The 23,308-nt window shown below is 37.2% G+C and overlaps 5 protein-coding genes and 1 long non-coding RNA gene across 7 annotated transcripts; all 6 read left to right on the top strand.

Annotated features, from left to right (window-relative positions):
• The first annotated feature begins 695 nt into the window (after positions 1-695).
• On the top strand, positions 696-5,820 carry BGAL3 (beta-galactosidase 3). 2 transcript variants are annotated; one of them, NM_119799.4, is made up of 18 exons: positions 696-1,204; positions 1,357-1,452; positions 1,543-1,655; positions 1,785-1,851; positions 1,964-2,056; positions 2,168-2,311; positions 2,425-2,513; positions 2,614-2,719; positions 2,832-2,919; positions 3,020-3,138; positions 3,236-3,400; positions 3,492-3,670; positions 3,772-3,881; positions 3,964-4,073; positions 4,160-4,270; positions 4,356-4,469; positions 4,554-5,093; positions 5,182-5,820. In NM_119799.4, exons 1-18 carry the CDS (start codon positions 1,019-1,021, stop codon positions 5,320-5,322), a joined length of 2,571 nt encoding a protein of 856 aa, NP_568001.1. In that variant the 5' UTR covers positions 696-1,018; the 3' UTR covers positions 5,323-5,820. The 2 variants fall into 2 exon arrangements, with proteins under 2 accessions (NP_568001.1, NP_849506.1); NM_179175.2 differs by having other exon boundaries at positions 901-1,204; positions 5,185-5,820.
• A 484-nt stretch (positions 5,821-6,304) lies between these two features.
• PAP25 (purple acid phosphatase 25) lies at positions 6,305-8,425 on the top strand (the record flags this gene model as incomplete). The annotated part of the gene is made up of 7 exons (NM_119798.1): positions 6,305-6,463; positions 6,741-6,956; positions 7,057-7,168; positions 7,256-7,482; positions 7,569-7,707; positions 7,786-8,128; positions 8,221-8,425. The coding sequence occupies 7 exons, from the start codon at positions 6,305-6,307 to the stop codon at positions 8,423-8,425; spliced, it is 1,401 nt and encodes a 466-aa protein (NP_195353.1).
• Positions 8,426-8,800: 375 nt separating this feature from the next.
• CRT1 (compromized recognition of TCV 1) lies at positions 8,801-12,777 on the top strand. Its single transcript, NM_119797.4, has 18 exons — positions 8,801-9,212; positions 9,295-9,369; positions 9,455-9,489; positions 9,595-9,673; positions 9,771-9,860; positions 9,954-10,029; positions 10,118-10,196; positions 10,288-10,416; positions 10,505-10,603; positions 10,696-10,800; positions 10,888-11,034; positions 11,142-11,234; positions 11,374-11,425; positions 11,530-11,641; positions 11,763-12,048; positions 12,123-12,193; positions 12,274-12,316; positions 12,395-12,777. Exons 1-18 carry the CDS (start codon positions 8,975-8,977, stop codon positions 12,491-12,493), a joined length of 1,908 nt encoding a protein of 635 aa, NP_568000.1. The 5' UTR covers positions 8,801-8,974; the 3' UTR covers positions 12,494-12,777.
• Positions 12,778-12,786: 9 nt separating this feature from the next.
• Positions 12,787-16,909, top strand: CRH1 (Histidine kinase-, DNA gyrase B-, and HSP90-like ATPase family protein). Its single transcript, NM_119796.4, has 18 exons — positions 12,787-13,098; positions 13,169-13,243; positions 13,354-13,388; positions 13,521-13,599; positions 13,696-13,785; positions 13,897-13,972; positions 14,052-14,130; positions 14,247-14,375; positions 14,542-14,640; positions 14,740-14,844; positions 14,934-15,080; positions 15,236-15,328; positions 15,557-15,608; positions 15,704-15,815; positions 15,927-16,209; positions 16,278-16,348; positions 16,430-16,472; positions 16,551-16,909. Exons 1-18 carry the CDS (start codon positions 12,885-12,887, stop codon positions 16,647-16,649), a joined length of 1,881 nt encoding a protein of 626 aa, NP_195351.2. The 5' UTR covers positions 12,787-12,884; the 3' UTR covers positions 16,650-16,909.
• Positions 16,910-16,920: 11 nt separating this feature from the next.
• AT4G36270 (ATP binding protein) lies at positions 16,921-21,138 on the top strand. Its single transcript, NM_119795.5, has 18 exons — positions 16,921-17,284; positions 17,380-17,454; positions 17,579-17,613; positions 17,747-17,825; positions 17,921-18,010; positions 18,124-18,199; positions 18,283-18,361; positions 18,454-18,600; positions 18,723-18,866; positions 18,989-19,030; positions 19,178-19,321; positions 19,484-19,576; positions 19,805-19,856; positions 19,954-20,065; positions 20,178-20,460; positions 20,619-20,689; positions 20,775-20,817; positions 20,905-21,138. Exons 5-18 carry the CDS (start codon positions 17,935-17,937, stop codon positions 21,001-21,003), a joined length of 1,461 nt encoding a protein of 486 aa, NP_195350.5. The 5' UTR covers positions 16,921-17,284; positions 17,380-17,454; positions 17,579-17,613; positions 17,747-17,825; positions 17,921-17,934; the 3' UTR covers positions 21,004-21,138.
• Positions 21,139-22,864: 1,726 nt separating this feature from the next.
• AT4G09285 lies at positions 22,865-23,072 on the top strand. The gene has a single exon (NR_142268.1). It is a non-coding gene; the product is annotated as an other RNA (long non-coding RNA).
• Positions 23,073-23,308: the final 236 nt, after the last annotated feature.

Below are 23,308 nucleotides of genomic sequence, written 5' to 3'. Positions count from 1 at the left end.
AAGAGCATTCATTCACATGTTTATGTCTTTTGTGTGATTTATATCTTCTTTCTTTTGACAGTTACAAACTTACAGCTAATCCTTTGATTAAGGAAGCATCTCTTAATTAATCTCAAGTGGGCTGATAAATTTGAACTTTCATCAGATCCAAGAACCCAAAATTATATCCAACCGATCTTCAAAGAAACTTACCAAATAAATTGTAAAATAGTAGTATATGACATATCCACCAAATCTACAAAGTTCAAAGGCTACTAAAACCAAATTCCACCGAAGAAGACCATATAATAACTATAGGCCAAACAAAACTACAAAATCAATTTCTGGAACAATGTGAATTTAATAAGTATGGTAAAGTCTGTACACATATCTAAATGACAGGTACACTGTGATTTTGGAAGTGGAAGACACTTGTACAATGTGAATCCATTTTGACGACTGTCCACAAGACTCCTCACTAATAAACCAAAGTACTTCACGTACTCTATCTTTTTATATCAGTTTAAATGACCAAATCAAATTTCAACATCTACTAATCACTAACTCAAACCCATAACAATATTCAGCCATAAACACATAATATGTTTTAAGTTAGTGACTAGACTGACGCACTAAATCAATCAACCAAACAAAAAAAAGAAAACGAAACTGAAATAAAATATAGCGTGATTAGCTGCTTTAATTCAATCAACGTGCCACTTTTTTCACCCTAATATCATAATCAACTCTTACTTTATTTTATTTCTTTACATCTTCCCGTTTTTTTATATTTCCGTTATATGATATAAAAACAATAAATAAAAATGCGTAAAAATTGGTGGGAAAGCGTCGGTAGCTCACGGCCACGCAGTGATGATGCGAGTAAGAGACACTTGTGAAGTGCAATAAAACCCCCTTCTTCTTCCTCTCTTTCTCCTTCGTCTTCTTCTTCTTCTTCTTCCTTCCTTCTCTCTCCTTATTAAGAAAGACCAACACAGACACGGAAGAAGTAGCTTGGTTCTTCTCTTTGTGAAGGTGAATGCGGGAGATGGGGACTGGAGATTCTGCTTCGAGACTGATTCTCTGGTTCTGCTTAGGGTTTTTGATTCTAGGTGTTGGATTTGTGCAATGTGGAGTTACTTATGACCGGAAAGCACTTCTCATTAATGGACAGAGACGAATCCTCTTCTCTGGCTCCATACATTACCCTCGAAGCACTCCTGATGTAAGATTTAACAAAAGCCCTAAACTTTTCTCTTTTTTCTTCTTTTGGGTTTAACAAAAAGACCCTATGTTTCTTTCCTTTATGTTCTGTTTTATACAATTTATCAAAAAGGTTTTAGCTTTATTAATTTTAACTGTTGTTCTTGTTGTTAGATGTGGGAAGATTTGATTCAGAAGGCGAAAGATGGAGGCATTGATGTGATTGAGACGTATGTGTTCTGGAATCTTCATGAGCCTTCTCCTGGAAAAGTATACTTTTTCTTACTTGTTTTCTTCAGTTATGTTCCAATTTTATACATTATGTTCTTTGAATATTGATGATTCCTTTCTTCCTCTCAGTACGATTTTGAAGGGAGAAATGATTTGGTGAGATTCGTGAAGACGATTCACAAAGCTGGTTTATATGCTCATCTTCGAATTGGACCTTATGTTTGCGCCGAGTGGAATTTTGGGTAATTACCAAATTTCCTTTCTTGTCTCTTCAGCTTCAGACGCCTCTAGATTTGGCTACTTATGTGTGTATGAATTCAGTTTCTGTTTCTGCTCACTAAAGTTTTTGTTTTTGTTTTTGGAATGACCAGAGGATTCCCTGTTTGGCTCAAGTATGTTCCTGGAATCAGCTTCAGAACAGATAATGAGCCTTTTAAGGTCTCTTTTCTTCCACTTTGAGTTTCCATTATCTAATTTTTCCTCTTAGAACATTTACTTTATTAGAAGCTTAAAACTTGTGATATGAATGTTGTTGTGATAATGTTTGCAGAGAGCTATGAAAGGATTCACAGAGAGAATAGTTGAGCTGATGAAGAGTGAGAACTTGTTCGAGTCCCAGGGTGGTCCCATTATCCTTTCTCAGGTAAAAACTTTAATGGAAAAGATTAGTGCTCGGATTGGAGATCATGCAGATTTATGGTTTTAGGGATCTATGTGAGTTAATAGAAAGGTGTCATCTTTCATTTGACTGTAGATTGAGAATGAGTATGGAAGACAAGGGCAGTTATTGGGCGCTGAAGGTCACAACTACATGACATGGGCAGCTAAAATGGCTATAGCAACTGAGACTGGTGTCCCGTGGGTCATGTGCAAAGAAGACGATGCCCCTGACCCTGTGGTGAGTTTCTTTTGATTGCATAAGCATTGTAATAACTTAATTAATGAGTCTAGAGTGGGTGAATGTCTTTGACTTTGAAGAATGAACTCTAACTCATTGGTTTTGGTTGACAGATAAACACATGTAACGGTTTCTACTGTGATTCATTTGCTCCGAACAAGCCATACAAGCCTTTGATATGGACAGAGGCATGGAGCGGCTGGTAGAGATTCTCATTTGCTTTCCCTTTATATCTGTACATGGATTTGTTCTCTTCAAATCGGTAACCTTTTTTATTCTGTAAATTGGAAATGCATTACCAGGTTCACTGAGTTCGGTGGGCCAATGCACCATAGACCAGTTCAGGATCTGGCGTTTGGTGTTGCACGTTTCATACAAAAAGGAGGATCTTTTGTTAACTACTACATGGTATGTACACTTTAGCATTTTGGTTAATCATCTAGCTCCTTACACACTGTAAGCTTTGGTTATCATCGAGCATCTTTAAAATATAAGATCCATTGTCTTTTCTTGAGAACAGTATCATGGAGGAACTAACTTTGGAAGAACAGCCGGAGGTCCATTTGTCACCACCAGCTATGATTATGATGCTCCGATCGACGAATATGGTAAGGACAAGCAGCGAACAAAACTTTCTACACATTCATTGAAATATAAGTTGATGCAATGCTTTATGTACTAAGTGAGTCGTTGTTAAATGTTAAACAGGTTTAATCAGACAACCTAAATATGGTCACCTAAAGGAACTCCACAGAGCTATCAAGATGTGTGAGAAGGCTCTGGTGTCAGCTGATCCCGTTGTTACATCAATAGGAAACAAGCAACAAGTATGGATTTATTATGAGAGATTTGTTTTGGTTTACTTGTAGAAACTTTCTGTAGCTTTTACTAAATTATATCCTCTTTTCTACTTTATTTTCCCAGGCTCATGTATACTCTGCAGAATCAGGAGATTGTTCGGCTTTCCTAGCTAACTATGATACAGAATCGGCAGCAAGAGTTTTGTTTAACAACGTTCATTATAACTTACCTCCTTGGTCAATCAGTATTCTTCCAGACTGTAGAAATGCAGTCTTCAATACTGCAAAGGTAAGTGTATATGGTTGAAACTCAGAATTATGGTTCCTCAAATTCTCTGTGTTTTTTCTGATTCTTGTGGATTTCTCTTGTTTAATTTAAGGTTGGAGTTCAAACATCCCAGATGGAAATGTTGCCTACAGACACAAAGAATTTCCAGTGGGAGAGTTATTTGGAAGATCTTTCTTCTCTAGATGACAGCTCCACATTCACCACTCACGGACTCTTGGAGCAGATAAATGTCACGCGTGACACAAGCGATTATCTTTGGTACATGACGAGGTAAAAGAAAAACCCGTCTGCTACCTTATACAATGTAAACTTTCCCTAGCTTCAAAGTGATTCTCGACACGTGCTAACAAACATGTGGAATTGGTATGTAGTGTTGATATCGGTGACAGTGAATCATTCTTGCATGGAGGAGAGCTACCAACTCTCATTATTCAATCTACAGGCCATGCCGTGCATATATTTGTCAATGGACAGCTTTCAGGTATGATACTTCCACTAGTTTGGCCTGTTAATTTGTTCTATTAGAGAATTTCTGATGCAAACTTATAATATATGAATTGCAGGTTCTGCCTTTGGAACAAGGCAAAACAGGAGATTTACTTATCAGGGAAAGATCAATCTGCATTCTGGAACTAACAGAATTGCGTTGCTGAGTGTTGCTGTTGGATTACCAGTTAGTAGTCTTTTCTCTCTTCCGTGTAAACGATGTTTTTCGTTTTTCTCTTATCCTGACCCCTTTCCTCTTTTTCGTTTTTGAAGAATGTGGGTGGACACTTTGAGTCATGGAATACTGGAATCTTGGGTCCGGTGGCATTGCATGGGTTGAGTCAAGGGAAAATGGATTTGTCATGGCAGAAATGGACATACCAGGTGTTTTATCTATCCTATTTTCTCGTGATTTCTCTCTTTTGATCCCTTTTTTCTGTATTAAGTTGTTTAACTCTGTTTTCATCAGGTGGGACTGAAAGGTGAAGCTATGAATCTTGCATTTCCAACCAACACTCCCTCTATTGGATGGATGGATGCGTCCTTAACTGTACAAAAGCCTCAGCCTTTGACATGGCACAAGGTTTGATTGAATCCAACACAACTCAACAAAGCTTTTTTTCTAATTAAGAATCTGAACTAACGAGTATATTTTGTTTTATTTCAGACTTATTTTGATGCGCCCGAAGGAAATGAGCCGCTTGCTTTGGACATGGAAGGAATGGGAAAAGGTCAGATTTGGGTGAACGGTGAGAGCATCGGAAGATACTGGACAGCATTTGCGACTGGTGACTGCAGTCATTGTAGCTACACTGGAACATATAAACCGAACAAATGCCAAACCGGCTGTGGTCAACCTACACAAAGGTGGTACCATGTGCCGAGAGCTTGGTTAAAGCCGAGCCAAAATCTGTTGGTCATATTCGAGGAGCTTGGTGGAAACCCATCAACTGTCTCTTTGGTCAAAAGATCAGTATCAGGAGTTTGTGCTGAAGTTTCTGAATACCACCCGAATATCAAGAACTGGCAAATCGAAAGCTACGGAAAGGGACAGACATTTCATAGACCCAAGGTTCATTTGAAATGTAGTCCAGGTCAAGCAATTGCATCCATCAAATTTGCAAGCTTTGGAACTCCTTTAGGAACCTGCGGGAGTTACCAACAAGGAGAGTGTCACGCAGCTACCTCATACGCTATCTTAGAGAGGGTAAAAGATATAATCTTTACACAGCTAAAACTGGAATCAGACTCTTCTTCTTTTTTTTTCTAACCACGGTGTGTTTTGATATATGCAGAAGTGTGTAGGGAAAGCGAGATGCGCAGTGACGATATCCAACAGCAATTTCGGGAAAGACCCGTGTCCAAATGTGCTGAAACGGTTGACTGTTGAAGCAGTTTGTGCCCCAGAGACATCTGTAAGCACTTGGAGACCTTAAAGACAACCATTGAGCCCTTTGTCTACAAAATGTATAACCAAACAATACAGAGAGAGTTGAAGAAAAGAAATTGTAAGCTGTGTTTAAAATATGTGTGTGTGTGTGTTAGTTTGAACAGAGACATTTGTGGGTTAGAGTAGTTTCAGATAGATAAGAGAGAAGAGTCTGTAGAGTTGTGATGAGTCTCGGGCAATTCCGTGGCTCATTAAAAACGTTCAGGCCACCGGTCACCACCGACCATTTTAACCGGTTATGGAGACCGGGATTGGTGGGTCTGAATGAAGTCAGTTTAAGGTTTGGTTTTGATTTGTCTTTGTAATCAACTAAAGAGGGTTCAGGTTTAGGAGAAAGGAGATCCTATGGTGACCCATTTCTTTCAAACCTATTGTCGTTTCACTTTCTAATTTAGTTCTATTTTCCCTTTTTCTTTTTATCTAACAAAATATTTATGTTTCATAAACTATTTTTTCTTCGTAAATTATAAAAGCTTTTTCTCCGAAGTTAAATTGGAGAAAATCTTTAATATTAAAAAAATCGAGAGAAATACCCTAGAATAGCTATTTTTTTTTTGTCGGCAGAATAGCTATTTTTCCAATATATATTTTACAATAAAGTAAAAAATAACTGAATTATTCCCCTTAAACTAAATTATGAAACCTTTATGACTTGAAACCAAATTTTGACTTTTAAGAAGCGATAAAATTATGCTATACGAGGTTAATTATGCAACATTATCCCAAAAAGTTTGTTTCGAAAATACGACCATGATAATCTCAATAACCGTTTAATATCTATAACTAGGCTATAAGAATCCTATTTCTATTCGAATATTCTTTAAAATCCAACTTTATCTCTTCTTTTGCAAAAAAAAAAAAAACTTCAATTTAAGTTCTATATAAAACGTTGTCACCCATACGTTTAATCAGAAAACAGAAAGAAACATACTCAAAACTTTTTAAGCAGCGACGATCATAGATCAAATATGAGGATGAACAAAATTTTACTTGTTTTTGTGTTTCTAAGCATTGCCACTGTAATCAATAGTGGAACAACAAGCAACTTTGTCCGCACAGCTCAACCATCAACTGAGATGTCTCTCGAAACTTTTCCATCTCCGGCTGGTCATAATGCTCCGGAACAGGTTTTGATTTCTTAGTTCTACTTTTTGATTTTCTGGTTCTTAGATCATAAATTTGTGTTTGGTAATTTAGGGTTTAAGTTTCTGAATTTAAAAGTATCAATATCAGTAAGGTCTGCACATGGGAATAATTAGTAACGATTAATTATGTTTTACGTACAGAGGCCACACGTTGTTTTTTCTATTATTATTTTTGTCTTTTTTGTTGAAGTCCCTGATTGTATATTTTGTATCTTAACAAAACAATTAATCCATCTTGATTTCTTGTATCTTTGGCTAGGTTCATATCGTCCAAGGAGATTACAATGGACGTGGTATAATCATATCGTGGGTGACCCCCTTAAACCTAGCTGGTTCAAACGTGGTTACTTATTGGAAGGCAGTTGATGGTGATGTGAAACCGAAAAAGAAGAGAGGTCATGCCTCTACCTCGTCTTACCGATTTTATGACTATACTTCTGGTTTTCTTCATCACGCCACAATTAAAGGACTCGAGGTTTGTAATTTGTATAATTTAACTTGTTATATAAGTAACAACATCACTTTCTTGTTTCAAAAGTTTTTATAAAAGTTTCTTTCTTATATCTTTTCGGCAGTATGATACCAAATACATCTATGAGGTTGGAACTGATGGATCCGTTAGACAATTTTCCTTCACTAGTCCTCCAAAGGTTGGACCTGACGTTCCATACACTTTCGGCATTATTGGTAATTAAATTTTCTTTTACCTATCTTTTGAAACTAGATATAACTAATACTTCCAACTCGATCTAATAATTACATTGTGTTTTGTAGGTGATCTTGGACAAACTTTAGCTTCTAACGAGACATTATATCATTACATGTCAAACCCTAAAGGCCAAGCTGTTCTCTTCCCTGGAGACTTATCTTACGCAGATGACCATCCAAACCATGATCAGAGAAAGTGGGATTCGTGGGGAAGATTCGTGGAGCCTTGTGCTGCTTACCAAACCTTCATCTATGCTGCCGGGAATCACGAAATTGATTTTGTCCCAAACATTGTAAGTTCACATTATAATTCTCTCAATTTATTGCTTTTTTTCTGATCAGTAGTTTCAACTTTAATAACCATATGAATCTTAATTAGGGGGAGCCTCATGCCTTCAAGCCCTACATTCACCGTTATCATAACGCCTACAAGGCCTCGAAGAGCATATCTCCTCTTTGGTACTCTATTAGACGTGCATCTGCTCACATCATCGTCCTCTCCTCTTATTCTGCCTACGGTAATTAGTAAACACGTAACATCTTTAAGATTATTGTTTCTTGTTTTTTTTTTGAATAACGTGTTATTCATATTTCAGGAAAATACACACCTCAATACGTGTGGCTCGAGCAAGAGTTGAAGAAGGTGAACAGAGAAGAGACTCCATGGCTTATTGTCATGGTTCACTCGCCGTGGTACAACAGTAATAACTACCATTACATGGAAGGTGAGAGCATGAGAGCAATGTTTGAGTCGTGGTTCGTTAACAGCAAGGTTGATTTGGTTTTGTCTGGTCACGTCCATTCCTATGAGAGATCCGAACGTGTCTCCAATATTAAATACAACATCACCAATGGCTTGAGCTATCCTGTGAAAGACCCTTCTGCTCCAATCTACATCACTATCGGAGATGGAGGAAACATTGAAGGAATCGCAAATAGGTAAAAAAGAAAAACATTTTATTTGATTGCTTTGTTGTCATATTGTTGATATGATACTAAGATCTTGTTGTGGCTTTGATCTAATTTTGCAGTTTTACTGATCCGCAACCGAGCTATTCGGCGTATAGAGAAGCTAGTTTTGGTCATGCAGTTTTGGAGATTTACAATAGAACTCACGCATACTACACATGGCATAGGAACCAAGACAATGAACCTGTTGCCGCTGATTCAATTATGTTGCATAACAGATATTTCTTTCCAGTAGAGGAATTAGAATCTGGCAACACTAGGGCCTAAACTTCTTTAGTCGTTGGTTTCATTTAGAACTTTATTTTTTTTTGTTTTCTTTTTAGATTACGTATTTTGTTTTCTGCTTGGATTTTTGCTGTTCTTTTATTTATTTACTTTTAGACTTTAATAAAGTTTGTGTTTGATTTTTCCAACTCTCAAAATATCTCGGATCAGCTTAAACAATTTTTGTGAAGTACTATCATACTATCATTAACACTTTTGGATTCAGTAATTAATTTATGTTCGATACATAATCTCCAGACATTATATATCTAATGGGTTATAGCCTTATAGGCTTTTAGCATAGTTGGGCTTGGGCTTTTGACCCAACTAGGATTTAGTGATCTGCACCGTAAGAGCAAAGCCTTTTTTTTTTTTTTTTTTTCGCCATAAGAGCAAAGCTATATACAGTATCGGAGATTAAAATTTTCTTACTATTAGTTAAACTGACTCTTAAAGCAAAAGCTCTAGTGATCTGCACACAACGCGTTGTTTTAGTTTCAAATAGGGAAACATCACGCTGTTTTGTTCGAATTCGTTTTGTCGCCGTCGGTAATGGCGAAAAATTACACAGTCGCCGATGTCGTAAATATCGACAGTGACAGTGACAGTGACGACGACAACGGAGGAGTAATAGGAATGGTTCCGAGCTTGGCATCTCTAATAGAGAATCAGAAAGTTTCGATCGCTGATGCTGCGACGGTGGCTCCTCGAGAAACCCTAGAGTGCCGAAGTTTCTGGAAAGCCGGCGAAAACTTTGTGATCCCTTCAAGTGTTACTCTAACTGCCATAGGTTCTTTCTTCGAATCTCTCTCTCACTCACGCTCCACAATTATGGGTTTTGGAGTACTTATTAATGAGATGAAATTTGACAGGTATGGTTGAGCATGCTCGTGTTCATCCAAAGTTTCTTCACTCGAATGCTACTTCACATAAATGGGCTTTTGGAGGTAAAGCTATGAATATACTCTGTTTTAGCTATCAGTTGGTAGAACGAATCAGTTTTGTGATGATCATGTTTGTATTGAATCGCAGCAATCGCCGAGCTACTTGACAATGCGGTTGATGAGGTATGTGTAAGGAGTGAAATGCTTATCTTAGGTTCTGTTTTTGTTTTTGCTCATTGCCAATGGAATTGTGTAGTGTTTGGTTATGTTTGTTTAATTCTTCCTCAGATACAAAACGGTGCTACCGTTGTCAAGATTGATAAGATCAATATTGTTAAAGATAATACACCTGCCTTAGTTTTCCAAGGTACACTGCCTTTGAATGTATTGGTGGTGCTTTTGCGTAAAGGAGTTTTTGAATCTTGTGCATGACATTATCCTTCTTTTGTTTTTTTCACTTGAAGATAATGGTGGTGGGATGGATCCTAATGGGATCAGAAAATGCATGAGCTTAGGCTACTCGTCAAAGAAGTCTAATACGACAATTGGACAATGTAATTGTTATATTTTGTTGATCGGACATCAATCTTCTTTCTAGTTTGCTACAAAAGGCAGGTCTGTAACTATAGTTCCACCTTTGTGTGTAGATGGAAATGGTTTCAAGACAAGTACAATGAGACTTGGAGCTGATGCCATGGTTTTTAGTCGCTCAACTCGTGGAGGGTATTGATATATCTGGAACATTTACTGTCTGGATTTGGCGGATGCTCTTGTTTTTAACTTAAACATACTTTTATCTTCTCTGTTTTAGCAAATCTACACAGAGCATTGGTCTTCTGTCCTATACATTCCTTAGGAAAACTGGTCAGGATGATGTGATCGTTCCTATGGTAAAATCCTCAGCTTATGTAGCTTTTTGTTTGGAAACTCATGAATCTGCAACGATTATTTTGTCTTGATGTTATCATATCTGCAATGCAGATTGATTTCGATATATCCAGTGATAGCCCCCAACCAATTATTTATGGGTCTCCCGGAGATTGGTCTACCAACCTTAACATTCTTCTCAAATGGTCCCCGTTTTCAACAATGGTCGAACTTTTGCAGCAGGTTGTTTCCTTTAAAAAACTCTGGTTCCGAGTGTTATATTAACGTGGCTTGTTTATTCATTCATTTATTTCCATTCTTCATCTACCAGTTCGAGGATATTGGAACACATGGAACAAAAGTAATTATATACAACTTGTGGCTTAATGATGAAGGAATCTATGAGCTGAGTTTTGACGACGATGATGTGGTACTTACACTTCCTTAAAGGGTTTATGATGAAGTTTTTTGCAAAAGTTGGGTTTTAAAGTATTTCAATTATTTTCCTTAATATTGGTATAGGATATACGGCTCCGAGATGAAAATGCCCAGGACGGGAAACGGTTGCACGCTAAAACATTGGAAGTAAGATCTCATATTTCGTACCGCTATCGACATTCTCTAAGGGTAATCCTTCTGAATATCTTCTTTCTAATTAGTTTTTTTTACTGTTGCAAGGATGTGCAAAGGCTGACATAGTTTCTTTATCCTTAGGCTTACATTTCCATGTTATATCTCAAAAAGTTCAAAAACTTCAAAATTATTCTTCGGGGAGTCTCTGTGGCGCAATTCAACATTGCTGATGAATTCAGACATCCTGAGACAATAATGTACAAACCCCAAGCAGCTGCAGTGGATTATGTAATACAAACTAAGACTTCCTCTTTTTCTTTCGTTTTACTCGCTGGTTTTATTTTAATGTTTTAGACTGCGAGTGCAAAACCACTAAGCTTTCTTATTTATTACAGGCTGCCACTGGAATTAAAGTTGGATTCATCAAGGAGGCCCCTAAACTTCCAATTTGTGGTTTCAATGTCTATCACAAAAACCGTCTCATCCGGGTACGTTTTGATGTTGCAGTTATATTTATATGCTCTTAATCTCAAGAAGCAACTTTCGTAAGTTTGTTAGTATATTTTCACTTAAGCTTCCATTTGTATATGGCTTGATTAAGTTGAGATCTCTCTTGCACCATTACAGCCATTCTGGAAGGTCGTTCTGGAAGGGTCAACGAGAGGCAATGGTGTTATGGGTATAGTGATTCATTCTCCTTATAATTTCTATATGTCAATTGAATATGTTTTGTTTGGGCTAAAACCCTGGAGGGGAGACTCATTACCAAAATCTGTTCCCCAGGAGTTCTTGAGGCAAACTTCATAGAACCAGCCCACGACAAGCAAGATTTTGAGAGGTCTTCTCTATTTCTGCGGCTGGAGGCGAGGCTGAAAAGGATAACCTCTGATTACTGGTCTCTTCTTCCTCTCCAAAACCTTTTTCAGTCATCTCTCAATATTTTGTCAATATGATTTTGGTTCCAAACTGCAATACCTTTGTTTGACTATTCCACTGCTTGCTATGGGGAAGAACAGGCAAAATCACTGTCACATTTTCGGATACCAAACTGCTCAAATCCCTGCAGATAAGTCGAAAAGGACAGTAATACCTGATCAACCGCCTACTGTCAATACATACAATCCTTCGCCTTTGCCTTCTGATAGAATCAGTCATGGTGGTCCTATAATACGTGAAATCAATCTTAGTAACGCCACTTCAAGCCGAACAGCTGCTGTTGCCGCGCCACATTTGAGAAATTACACAGGTTTAAGAAATAACTTCCAACCCGTGCAGCTCAACCCACAACCACCTGCAGCTGGCGTAAGTGAATTCAGTCAATGATATAGTTTTATTCACAAGTTTGATCTAAAGTCGATGATTTTTTTTTTCCGCAGGATACTGGAAACAACCTCGTTGGCAAGTTAGCGGCTGAGATACGCGAAGAGAACTTACAACTCTTCATGAGGTATATTTACAACAAGAGAAAAACACATTTCAGTATCATATCTCTCTTGGGGATCTGAATTAAATATTATTCTTCAACAGGTGCGAGGAATATGTAAAGAAAGAGAATGAAGTAGAACAGACGGTAAGTTTGATTCCGCAGTACAAAACATCCGTTTATTACATGGACTCTAACACCGGTATACATTGGATGATAAAACAGGTAAAGAGCTTAGAAAAAGAACTGGAAGAAATTAAAAGTAAATGTGCACAACTTGCTCTGCTTGTGGATGCTAAGAAGAAGGAGATGCAACAAGTTTAGTAAAAGCGTTACGAGTTAAAACTCTCTGGAACCTAAAAAACCCTAGTTTGATTCAGATTTTTTTGGTGTTCTTGATTTTTGTTTTTCAACTTTCATGGTGTTCTTGTATTTGCTTAATAGCCTGTCATGTGCATATATGTAACGGTATGTACATAAGCGTATTACTCATATAAACATTTTTGAGAAATGGGCCTATAAGTATTTGAGATATGGAGCCCAATTAGACTGTTGACCCAAAAAAAGAAACGCAAGGCAATGAATAATGATGACGAAGAAGACGTTTGCGTTTCTTCACGCTGTAGTTGAAAAGTCTGTCTAGACTAATCGGAGAAGACGTTTGTTTCACAAAATTCGAATTCGTTTTCTCGATTCACTTTCACCGTCGACGGTAATGCCTCCTATGGCGAAAAATGCAGCAGTCACTGATGTTGTTCATCTCGACAGTGATAGTGACAGTGACAACGGAGTAGTAGGAGGAAGAGAATCAGCAAGTACAATCGCTGGTGCTGCGACAATGGCTCCTCGAGAGACCTTAGAATGCCGGAGCTTTTGGAAGGCGGGAGATTACTTTGTGATACCGAACGTTGTGACTCCTACTGCTCCAGGTCATCTCTCTCTTCCTCATACACACGCATGCATCACGATTATGGTATCTAATGAGATGGAATTTGATAGGTATGCTTGAGCATGCTCGAGTTCATCCCAGGTTTCTTCACTCGAATGCTACCTCACACAAATGGGCTTTTGGAGGTAAAGCTATGAGCCTATGAATTGTCTCTACTGGTGCGATCAATTTGATTAATTTGTGATTTTGTGATGATCATCTTTGTCAATTTCTTCTTCTTTGTATTGTATTGCAGCAATCGCTGAGCTACTTGACAATGCTGTTGACGAGGTATGTGTGAGGATTGAAATGCTTTCTTAAGTTCATTTTTTATTATCTTTTTCGTTTTTGATTGTTGCGAGTGATCTGGTTTTTTAAAGCATCGGTACCGTGTTTGGTTAATTTGAATTACTTATATCTCAGATACAAAATGGTGCTACGTTTGTTAAGATTGATAAGATCAATATTGTCAAAGATAATTCCCCAGCTTTAGTTTTCCAAGGTACATTTCCTTTGAATGACTGTGGTGCTTTTGCCTAACCAAGGCTTGGGATGTTGTTATTGATATGGTTTCTCTCCTTTCTTTTTGAACTTGAAGATGATGGTGGTGGGATGGATCCCGCTGGGCTCAGAAAATGCATGAGCTTAGGCTACTCATCAAAGAAGTCTAATACAACGATTGGACAGTGTAATTGTTTTACTTAGTTAATATGATCTTGAGCTCGTTTCTAGTCGGGTGGTCTTGCTGTCTTGGTTTCCGACAGGTGGTCTCTAACCAGAGCTTCCCTTTTGTGTTTAGATGGAAATGGTTTCAAGACAAGTACCATGAGACTTGGAGCTGATGCTATCGTTTTTAGTCGCTCCACTCGTGGAGGGTATTGATATATCTGGTCATATTCACTCTGAATATGTCGTTTGCTCTTGTTTTAACCTTTTTATTCTTCTCTCTTTTAGCACATCTACTCAGAGCGTTGGCATTCTGTCATACACATTCCTTAGAAAAACTGGTCAGGATGATGTCACTGTTCCTATGGTAAAATCTTCAGCATTTGTAGATTTTGTTTCACTCCTGAAATGAATAATTCTTGGAAACTCGAAAATGTGCAACTCTTCTTTGTTCTCAAGTGATAGATCCGATATGTAATGCAGATTGATATTGATATATCCAAGGAGCGACCACAACCAATTATCTATGGATCTCCAGAAGATTGGGCTGCCAACCTTGAAATTCTACTCAAATGGTCTCCGTTTTCTACAGAGGACGAACTTTTGCAGCAGGTTGTTTCTTTTGAAAGTCAGCTTATGAATATTTTATTGCATTACTGTTCTGCCTTGACTTGTGTCCCAATTTGCTTCAGTTCCCCTAAAGCAGTCTGAAGATTTTTATTCCATGTGATTGCAGTCTGTTTTGTTAATTTTTTTATTTCCATCTTCCACCCACCAGTTCGAGGACGTTGGAACTCATGGAACAAAAGTAATTATATACAACTTGTGGCTTAATGATGAAGGAATCTATGAGCTGAGTTTTGACGACGACGAGGAGGTAACACACACTTTTCCTCAATTGATATATACTCGACGCGATATCTTGCCAGAGGTGTTTTTGTTTTAGGTCTGGTCATATGTTTTGATATTGGTATAGGATATCCGGCTCCGAGATGAGAGTGTGAATGACGGAAAACGGTTGCACCATAAAATATTGGAACTGAGATCTCATATTTCATACCACTTACGTTATTCTCTGAGGGTAATCTCCTTAATATTTTCTTCCTTTTTCTAATTATGTTTTGTTCCAAGGATGTCTGAAGATTCATTTTGTTATTTCTTCATCCCTAGGCTTATGCTTCAATGTTATATCTCAAAAAGTTCAAAAACTTCAAAATTATAATTCGGGGAATCCCTGTGGAGCAGTTCAACATTGCTGATGGATTCAGATTTCCCGAGATTATTAAGTACAAGCCCCATACAGCTACAACGGAACAAGTGATTCCTTTTTTTCTTTTCTACTCTCTAGTTTTGTTATGTGGAGCTTTGGCTAATTGTTTTGCTATTTGCCGTTGCATAACTGTTTGTGTTTTCATATGCAAACATTAATCTAGGGAATGAGAAAAAAAAAACACTAGGCTTTCTTGTTACAGGCTTCCACTGAAATCAAAATTGGATTTGTAAAGGAGGCACCTAAGCTTGCAATCTGCGGTTTCAATGTGTATCACAAAAACCGTCTCATCCGGGTACGCTTTCATATAGCAGACATTTGCATGATCTAGATAATCTAAAGAAGCATCTGTAGTAAGATTGTTATTTGACAATTCAGAGAAATCAGCTTATTTACAAGAAAGACATGCTCAATAGAACATTAAAAAAATTGGTTTGCTAGCATACTTGTTACTTAAACATTAAAGAAAGGCTTTGAATATGCCTTGATTAAGTTTAGATCTCTCTTTCTTGCACCATTACAGCCTTTCTGGAAGGTCACTATGGGAGGGGACTCGACAGGCCACGGTGTTGTGGGTATATTGATTGATTTCCTTTGTGATTTCATGGACTATATTTTGTTTGACGTAAAGACCTGGCTGAAGACTCATTAACCAAAATCTGTTCCCCAGGAGTTCTTGAAGCAAACTTCATAGAACCAGCCCACGATAAGCAAGATTTTGAAAGGTCTTCTCTATTTCAGCGGCTGGAGGCGAGGTTGAAAAAGATTGTCTATAGTTACTGGTCTCTTCGTTCTCTCCAAAACCTTTTCAAATAATTTTGTCAATATAATCTTTGTTCCAAATCGTAATATCTTTGGTTGACTCTTCCACTGCTTGTTATGGAGAAAAACAGGTATAGCCACTGCCACCTTTTAGGATACCATAAATATCAAATGCCTGCAGATAAGTCGAAAAAGATAGCAATACCTGATCAACCTCCTACTATCAGTACAGTCAATCCTTCGCCTTTGCCTTCTGATAAAATTAGTCAAGGTGGCCCTATAATACGTGAAATCAATCTTAGTAACGCCACCTCAAGCCGTACAGTTGCTTTTGCTTCGCCACATTTGAGAAATTCCACTGGTTTAAGAAGTAACTTTCAACCCGTGCAGCTCAACCCACAACCTACAGCTGCCGTAAGTGAATTCAGTGGATGATAATAGTTTTATTCACAAGTCGATCTAAAGTGAAAAAATCTTGGCAGGATACTGGAAACAACCTCGATGGCAAGTCAGCGGGTGAGATACGCCAAGAGAACTTACAACTCTTCATGAGGTATATTTATAAGAAGAGAAAAATACGTATCAGTATATCATATCTCTGTGGGGATCTGAATCAAATATTATTCTTCAACAGGTGCGAGGAATATATAAAGAAAGAGAATGAAACAGAACAGACGGTAAGTTTGATTCCGCAGTACAAAACATCTATGTATTACATGGACTCTAACACCGGTATACATTGGATGATAAAACAGGTGAAGAGCTTAGAAAAAGAACTGGAAGAATTTAAAAGTAAATGTGCACACCTTGCTCTGCTCGTGGATGCTAAGAAGAAGGAGATGCAACAAGCTTAGTTAAAACGTTAAGAGTTAATTCTATCTTGAATCTAAAGAACCCTAGTTTGATTCAGGTTTTTTTTGTGGTCTTGATTTTTTTTGTTTTGTAACTTTCATGGTGTTCTTGTATTTGTTTAATAGCATGTGCATATTTGTAGCGTATGTACAGTAGTAAGTAGTAACTTAACACTTCTGGTAAATGGGCTTGTAAAGTATTTGGGCATTGTGGCCCAATTAGACTGATAACCAAATAAAAAAATGGAAAAGCAATGATGACGAAAAAGACGTTTGCTTTTCTTCTTTCTTACTTAAAAAGTCGCTATCTAGTCAAATCGGAGAAGACGGTGTTTCATTGAATTCGAATTTGTTTGTCGATTCGATTTTACCGTCGCCGGTAATGGCTCCGGAGTCGAAAAATGCGGGAGTCTCTGTTGTCGTTAATCTCGACAGTGACAGTGACAGTGACAATGACGACGGAGTAGGAGGAAGAGGAGCTTTTCGAAGCATGGCGTCCCTAATGGACAAACATCAAGTTCCAAGTACGACTGCTGACGCGACGGTTGCTCCTCGAGAAAACCTAGAGTGCCGGAGCTTTTGGAAGGCCGGAGAAAACTTCGTGATCCCTACCGGTGTTACTAATCCAGCTGCTCCAGGTCATTTCCTTCTCCTTCTCTTACACACACACACACACACACACAAGCGTAACGATTATGATTTTGTGGTATTTTGATGAGATGAAATTTGACAGGTATGGTTGAGCATGCTCGTGTTCATCCAAAGTTTCTTCACTCGAATGCTACTTCACACAAATAGGCTTTTGGAGGTAAGCTATGAATTGGCTCTACTGGTGCCATCAATTAGATAAATTTGTGATTTTTTTCTTTTCCTCGGAGGTGTAGAATGAAGAAAAATGCGGTGATGATTGTTTTCCTTGTAATGTATTGCAGCAATAGCCGAGCTAATTGACAATGCTGTTGACGAGGTATGCCTGAGGGGTGAAATGATTTCTTAAGTTCATTTTTGATGATCTTTTTCGTTTCATGCTCATTGCGAGTGAATTTTTTTATTAAAGCATTGGTACTGTATGTTGTTATGTTGAATTGCTTATATCTCAGATACAAAATGGTGCTACGTTTGTTAAGATTGATAAGATCAATATTGTCAAAGATAATTCCCCAGCTTTAGTTTTCCAAGGTATATTTCCTATTATAGAGTGTGTAGTGCTTTTCCCTTACCGAGGCTTTGTATGTTGTTAATGACATGGTGTCTTCTTTTTTTCCAACTTGAAGATGATGGCGGTGGAATGGATCCCGATGGGCTCAGAAAATGCATGAGCTTAGGCTACTCATCAAAGAAGTCTAATACGACGATTGGACAGTGTAATTGTTTTACTTAGTTATTATGATATTGAGCTCATTTCTAGTTGAGTTGGTCTTGCTGTCTTGGTCTCCAACAGGCGGTCTCTAACCAGAGTTTCACCTTTTGTGTTCAGATGGAAATGGTTTCAAGACAAGTACCATGAGACTTGGAGCTGATGATATTGTTTTTACTCGCTCAACTCGTGGAGGGTATTGATATATCTGATCATGTACACTCTGAATTTGGTATATACTCTTGTTTCAACCTTTTTTTTTTATCTTTTCTGTTTTAGCAAATCTACTCAGAGCGTTGGCCTTCTGTCATACACATTCCTCAGAAAAACTGGTCAGGATGATGTCGTTGTTCCTATGGTAAAATCTTCAGCATTTTTTGTTTCATGCCTGAAATAAAGAATTATTGTAAACTCTAGAATGTGCAACTCTTCTTTGTTCTTAAGTGATAGATCCGATATGCAATGCAGATTGATATTGATACATCCAAGGAGCGACCACAACCAATTATCTATGGATCTGCAGAAGATTGGGCTGCCAGCCTTGAAATTATACTCAAGTGGTCTCCGTTTTCTACAGAGGGCGAACTTTGGCAGCAGGTTGTTTCTTTCGAAAGTCAGCTCATGAACATTTTATTGCATCATTGTTCTTCCTTGACTTGTGTCCTAATGTGCTGTGGCTCCCTTAAATTCATTCTGAAGATTTTGAGTCCGTGTGATAGCGGTCTGTTTTGTTAACTTTTTTATTTCCATCTTCCACCCACCAGCTCGAGGATATTGGAACTCATGGAACAAAAGTAATTATATACAACTTGTGGCTTAATGATGAAGGAATCTACGAGCTGAGTTTTCACGACGACAATGAGGTAACACACACTTGTCCTTATATATACTCGCTGAGATATCCTGCCAGAGGTGTCTTAGGTCAGGTCTTTGCTGACGAAATTCTTACAAACCTTTTAAATTATTTACTTTGATATCGGTATAGGACATCCGACTCCGAGATGAAAGTGTCCATGACAGTAAACGGGTGCATCATAATTTATTGGAACTGAGATCTCATATTTCATACCACTTACGTTACTCTCTGAGGGTAATATCCTTAATATGTTTTTTTTTAATAGTTCTTTGTTTCAAGGATGTTTGAAGATTGACTTTGTTATTTGTTCTTCCTTAGGCTTATGCTTCAATGTTATATCTCAAAAGGTTCAATAATTTCAAAATTATACTTCGTGGAATCCCTGTGGAGCAGTTCAACATTGCTGATGAATTAAGATTACCTGAGACTATTAAGTACAATCCCCATACAACAAAGGAAAAAGTAATACCTCCTCTTTCTTTCTAGTTTTGTTGTTGAGTTTCGGCTAATTGTTTTGCTATTTTGCCATTGCATATAATGTTTACGTTTTTATTTGCAAACATTAATATTGTTTTCTAGGTTTAGGTTGTGAGAAAAAAAAACCACTAAATTTTCTTGTTACAGGCTCCCACTGAAATCAAAGTTGGATTTATAAAGGAGGCGCCTAAGCTTGCAGTTTGTGGTTTCAATGTCTATCACAAAAACCGTCTCATCCGGGTACACTTTCATATAGCAGACATTTATATGATCTAGAATTCTAGATAATCTAAAGAAACAACTGTAGTAAAAAAGTTACTTGACAATTCAGAGAAATCAAACTTATAGTACGAGAATGCAAATGCTTAATAGAACATTCAAGGATTGGTTTGCTAGTATATTTGTTACATAAGCGTCCGGATTTGCATATGGCTTGATTAAGTTGAGATCTCTCTTGCACCATTACAGCCTTTCTGGAAGGTCACTATGGGAGGGGAAAGGAGAGGCAGTGGTGTTGTGGGTATAGTGATTCATTCTCCTTATATATTCTACTGAATATGTTTTGCTTGGGATAAAACCCTGGAGGAGCGACTCATTAACCAAAATCTGTTCCCCAGGAGTTCTTGAAGCAAACTTTATAGAACCGGCCCACGATAAGCAAGATTTTGAGAGGTCTTCTCTATTTCAGCGGTTGGAGGCAAGGCTGAAAAAGATTGTCTCTAATTACTGGTCTCCTCTTCCTCTCCAAAACCTTTAAAATATATTTATGTCAATATCATTTTGGTTCCAAACCGCAATGTCTTTGGTTGACTATTCCACTGCTTGTTATGGAGAAAAACAGGAATACACACTGCCACGTATTCGGATACTGTACTTATGGAATGCCTGCAGATAAGTCGAAAAGGATAGCAATACCTGATCAACCGCCTACTGTCAATACATTCAATCCCTTGCCTTTGCCTTCTGATGAAATTAGTCAAGGTGGTCAGATAATACGTGATCAACCGCCTACTGTTAATACATTCAATCCTTTACCTTTGCCTTCTGATAGAGTCAGTCAAGGTGGTCCGATAATACGTGAAATCAGTCTTAGTAACGCCACTTCAAGCCGTATAGCTGCTGTTGCAGCACCGCATTTGAGAAATTAAACAGGTTTAAGAGGTAACTTCCAACCAGTGCAGCTCAACCCTCAACCTGCGGCTACCGTAAGTGAATTCATTTGATGATGTTTCACTTTTAGTCACAAGTTTGATTTATAAAAAAAAATGAAAATATCTCCCAGGATACTGAAAACAACCTCGTTGGCAAGTCAGCGCATGAGATAAGCGAAGAGAACATACAACTCTTCATGAGGTATATATACACACAACATGAACAAACTCATTTCAGCTATCACATTTGGAATCCCAATCAGTTTGATGTGTTCTTTCTTTAACAGGTGCGAGGAATATGTAAAGAAAGAGACTGAACTGGAACAGACGGTAAGTTTGATTCCGCGACACAATACCAGACAAAACCTTTGTTTGTTACAGCGGTTCTAACATAGACATAAATGGATAATGAGACAGGTAAGTAACTTAGCAAAGGAACTGGAAGAAACTAAAAGTAAATGTGCACGACTTGCATTACTCGTGGATGCTAAGAGGAGGGAGATGCAACAAGTTTAGTAAAAATGTTAATATGGCTCTCTGGAATCTGAAAAACACTAGTTTAATTTTGCTAATACATATATATGCAGCGTATGTATCTGTCAGGAAGACAGTTATGATCTAACGCAAGTCTCTGGAAATAGTTCTATTTAAAGAATCATAAGTTGAGATTGTATGAACCAAATTCTCTTTCAAAGTTAACTAGGCTCGATATCGACTAAGAAGTGGTCCTGCTTTGTCACAAAAAAGTATGAATTTAATTTAATTTTCATAGAGTGGGGACACTCACAGAAGCCTAATTTAATCTCATTAAAATTCATTAGACGAGAAAAATCATTAAATGGGCAATGGAGGTAAATGTGCAGTGGAATCTTCTTCTGTAGTCAATTATTTGTTGTGACTTAGGGAAAATAATTTGCATGCCAATTGGATAAAATGGATAATGAGTGTGTGAAGTGAAAAAACACGATTCACATCATTACAAAAAGATATGGACCGACCGACCAATCACTAACAACGCATGGACTATAGTCGAAATTCAACAACCATTGCCCTATTACATCATCGAGTAAGATCCATAGCTCTTTAATTATAACTTTATATCCATGCCCATAGAGGGTTTGATTAAACTTAAGTATCATTAGAGGATTTCATCAAACTTTCGGTTCGTGTTACGTTTATATGTTAAAATAATAGAGCTAGTTTAATAGAAAATGTTAAGCACTTTAACAAACAAATTTGACGTAAACGTACGTGAAACGCAAATGCAGCAATATATATATATATATATATATATATATATATATATATATATATTTACGAATTTTTTTTTTTATTTTTTTTGTTTAAGAGAGCTAATTAGATAAGTATAATGCATTTAAAAATTATAAATGTAATATTTTAGTATATAAAGACGAATGTATAGATGAACATTTTATGTATCCAGCTAAAATCAAATGACAAGAAATAAATAGAAAACACACCAAAGATACCCAATTATATGCAATCATATCTCTATATCCAATATGCAAACGCAAAAAAGATATCAAAAGATATAGTTAGCAGTATCTTATGTTTTTTAATCAGAAAGGGAAGGGGATATATACTTTTAAGTTTGGTGCATAACTGTTAATCTTTTTTTAACTATATGGTTGATGTAGATATCCAATAATAGATTAGACTCTTTCTCTAAAAGACTCAAATATGCCATGTTATTATCAACAAAAAGCCACATTTAAAGGCTGAGAAAATGACAGCCATTACAGTATAATATAATTTCGTTTTTTTCTCCATTATTGTCTCGTTCTTGTTGTTCCCATTTGCTCCGATGTACTCCTGTCATGAAGCAACCATCCGATAATTAAGACCTTCTAGAGAATAGACTTACAAACGATGTACTCCTTTCATGAAGCAAACACCTTTCAATTTCCCTTATTCACATAAATTGTAAATTCATTTAATGTATTAAAGTTGACTATATAGTTAGAGTTTCGTGGTTTTCCTTTGTTTGTTTTCTAGTTTCGTAGTTTGATCAATTACAATCAATATATATTTCATTATCTCATCTGCAACGACAATCTCAGCTTTTATATGGCTTACGTCCATTCAACCCCAACCCTAACCCCAAGGGACACTATTTGTTATTTATTCATGAAACTAAAAAACAAAATAAGATATTTAATCAAACTATATGAAGAGAAGGAGAGAGTTTGGTTGCACACACAGAAAAAAAAAAAAAAAAAAAAAGAAGAAGAAAGAGAGAGTCAACGCAAAGGAGAGGCAAACACGAACACACACAGGGCTCGAGAGACCTCTCGACATGTTTAAGGGACAGACAGCGAGCGACACTGAACGTCTTTTTCTCGGGCCTCTCCCACTTATCATTCCCTTCCCTGTCTCTTTTTTTTTTGTTTTTCTTATTTGTATAATAATCATTAGATTTTACAATTTTAAATAGCTTTTTCTTTCCAAAACCTTTGGACTGGACTAACCTGGATCGGTCCGATCTTGATAACGCCGGTTTTATAAAAATCTTAATATTTTTTAGGGTTTAAACTTAATTTGTACGATCATGGATGGATCATCATGTGGTACGAGTCCACTATTAATTCTTCTAAACACCTAAACAAAAACGATATACTTACATGATTGTTTCTGGTTGGATTCGTAGGTGGCATTGTGACTACACTCGTTCATCAATATGGGCCGATTTAAAAATGACTAGATTTTTTTTTTCTGGATCTTGAAAATCCAGACTAATCCAACAGGTTTTTGGTCTACCACAACATTTCAAACAAAGACTATTTATTAGAAACCATAAACC

The sequence above is a fragment of the Arabidopsis thaliana genome, chromosome 4 (genome assembly GCF_000001735.4).
Source record: "Arabidopsis thaliana chromosome 4, partial sequence".
Taxonomy (NCBI): Eukaryota; Viridiplantae; Streptophyta; class Magnoliopsida; order Brassicales; family Brassicaceae; genus Arabidopsis; species Arabidopsis thaliana.
This window is presented reverse-complemented; position numbering and strand designations above follow the sequence as displayed.

Coding starts and splice junctions, on each gene's coding strand:
- BGAL3 (NM_119799.4), top strand. CDS start 1,019: ATGCGGGAGATGGGGACTGGAGATTCTGCTTCGAGACTGATTCTCTGG. Junction 2,312..2,424: donor ACGATGCCCCTGACCCTGTG/GTGAGTTTCTTT, acceptor TTTGGTTGACAG/ATAAACACATGTAACGGTTT. Junction 2,720..2,831: donor CTTTTGTTAACTACTACATG/GTATGTACACTT, acceptor TCTTGAGAACAG/TATCATGGAGGAACTAACTT.
- CRT1 (NM_119797.4), top strand. CDS start 8,975: ATGGCGAAAAATTACACAGTCGCCGATGTCGTAAATATCGACAGTGAC. Junction 10,197..10,287: donor ATGATGTGATCGTTCCTATG/GTAAAATCCTCA, acceptor TCTGCAATGCAG/ATTGATTTCGATATATCCAG. Junction 10,417..10,504: donor TGGTCGAACTTTTGCAGCAG/GTTGTTTCCTTT, acceptor TTCATCTACCAG/TTCGAGGATATTGGAACACA.
- CRH1 (NM_119796.4), top strand. CDS start 12,885: ATGCCTCCTATGGCGAAAAATGCAGCAGTCACTGATGTTGTTCATCTC. Junction 13,600..13,695: donor CCCAGCTTTAGTTTTCCAAG/GTACATTTCCTT, acceptor TTGAACTTGAAG/ATGATGGTGGTGGGATGGAT. Junction 14,131..14,246: donor ATGATGTCACTGTTCCTATG/GTAAAATCTTCA, acceptor TATGTAATGCAG/ATTGATATTGATATATCCAA.
- AT4G36270 (NM_119795.5), top strand. CDS start 17,935: ATGGATCCCGATGGGCTCAGAAAATGCATGAGCTTAGGCTACTCATCA. Junction 18,362..18,453: donor ATGATGTCGTTGTTCCTATG/GTAAAATCTTCA, acceptor CTTAAGTGATAG/ATCCGATATGCAATGCAGAT. Junction 18,601..18,722: donor AGGGCGAACTTTGGCAGCAG/GTTGTTTCTTTC, acceptor TCCGTGTGATAG/CGGTCTGTTTTGTTAACTTT.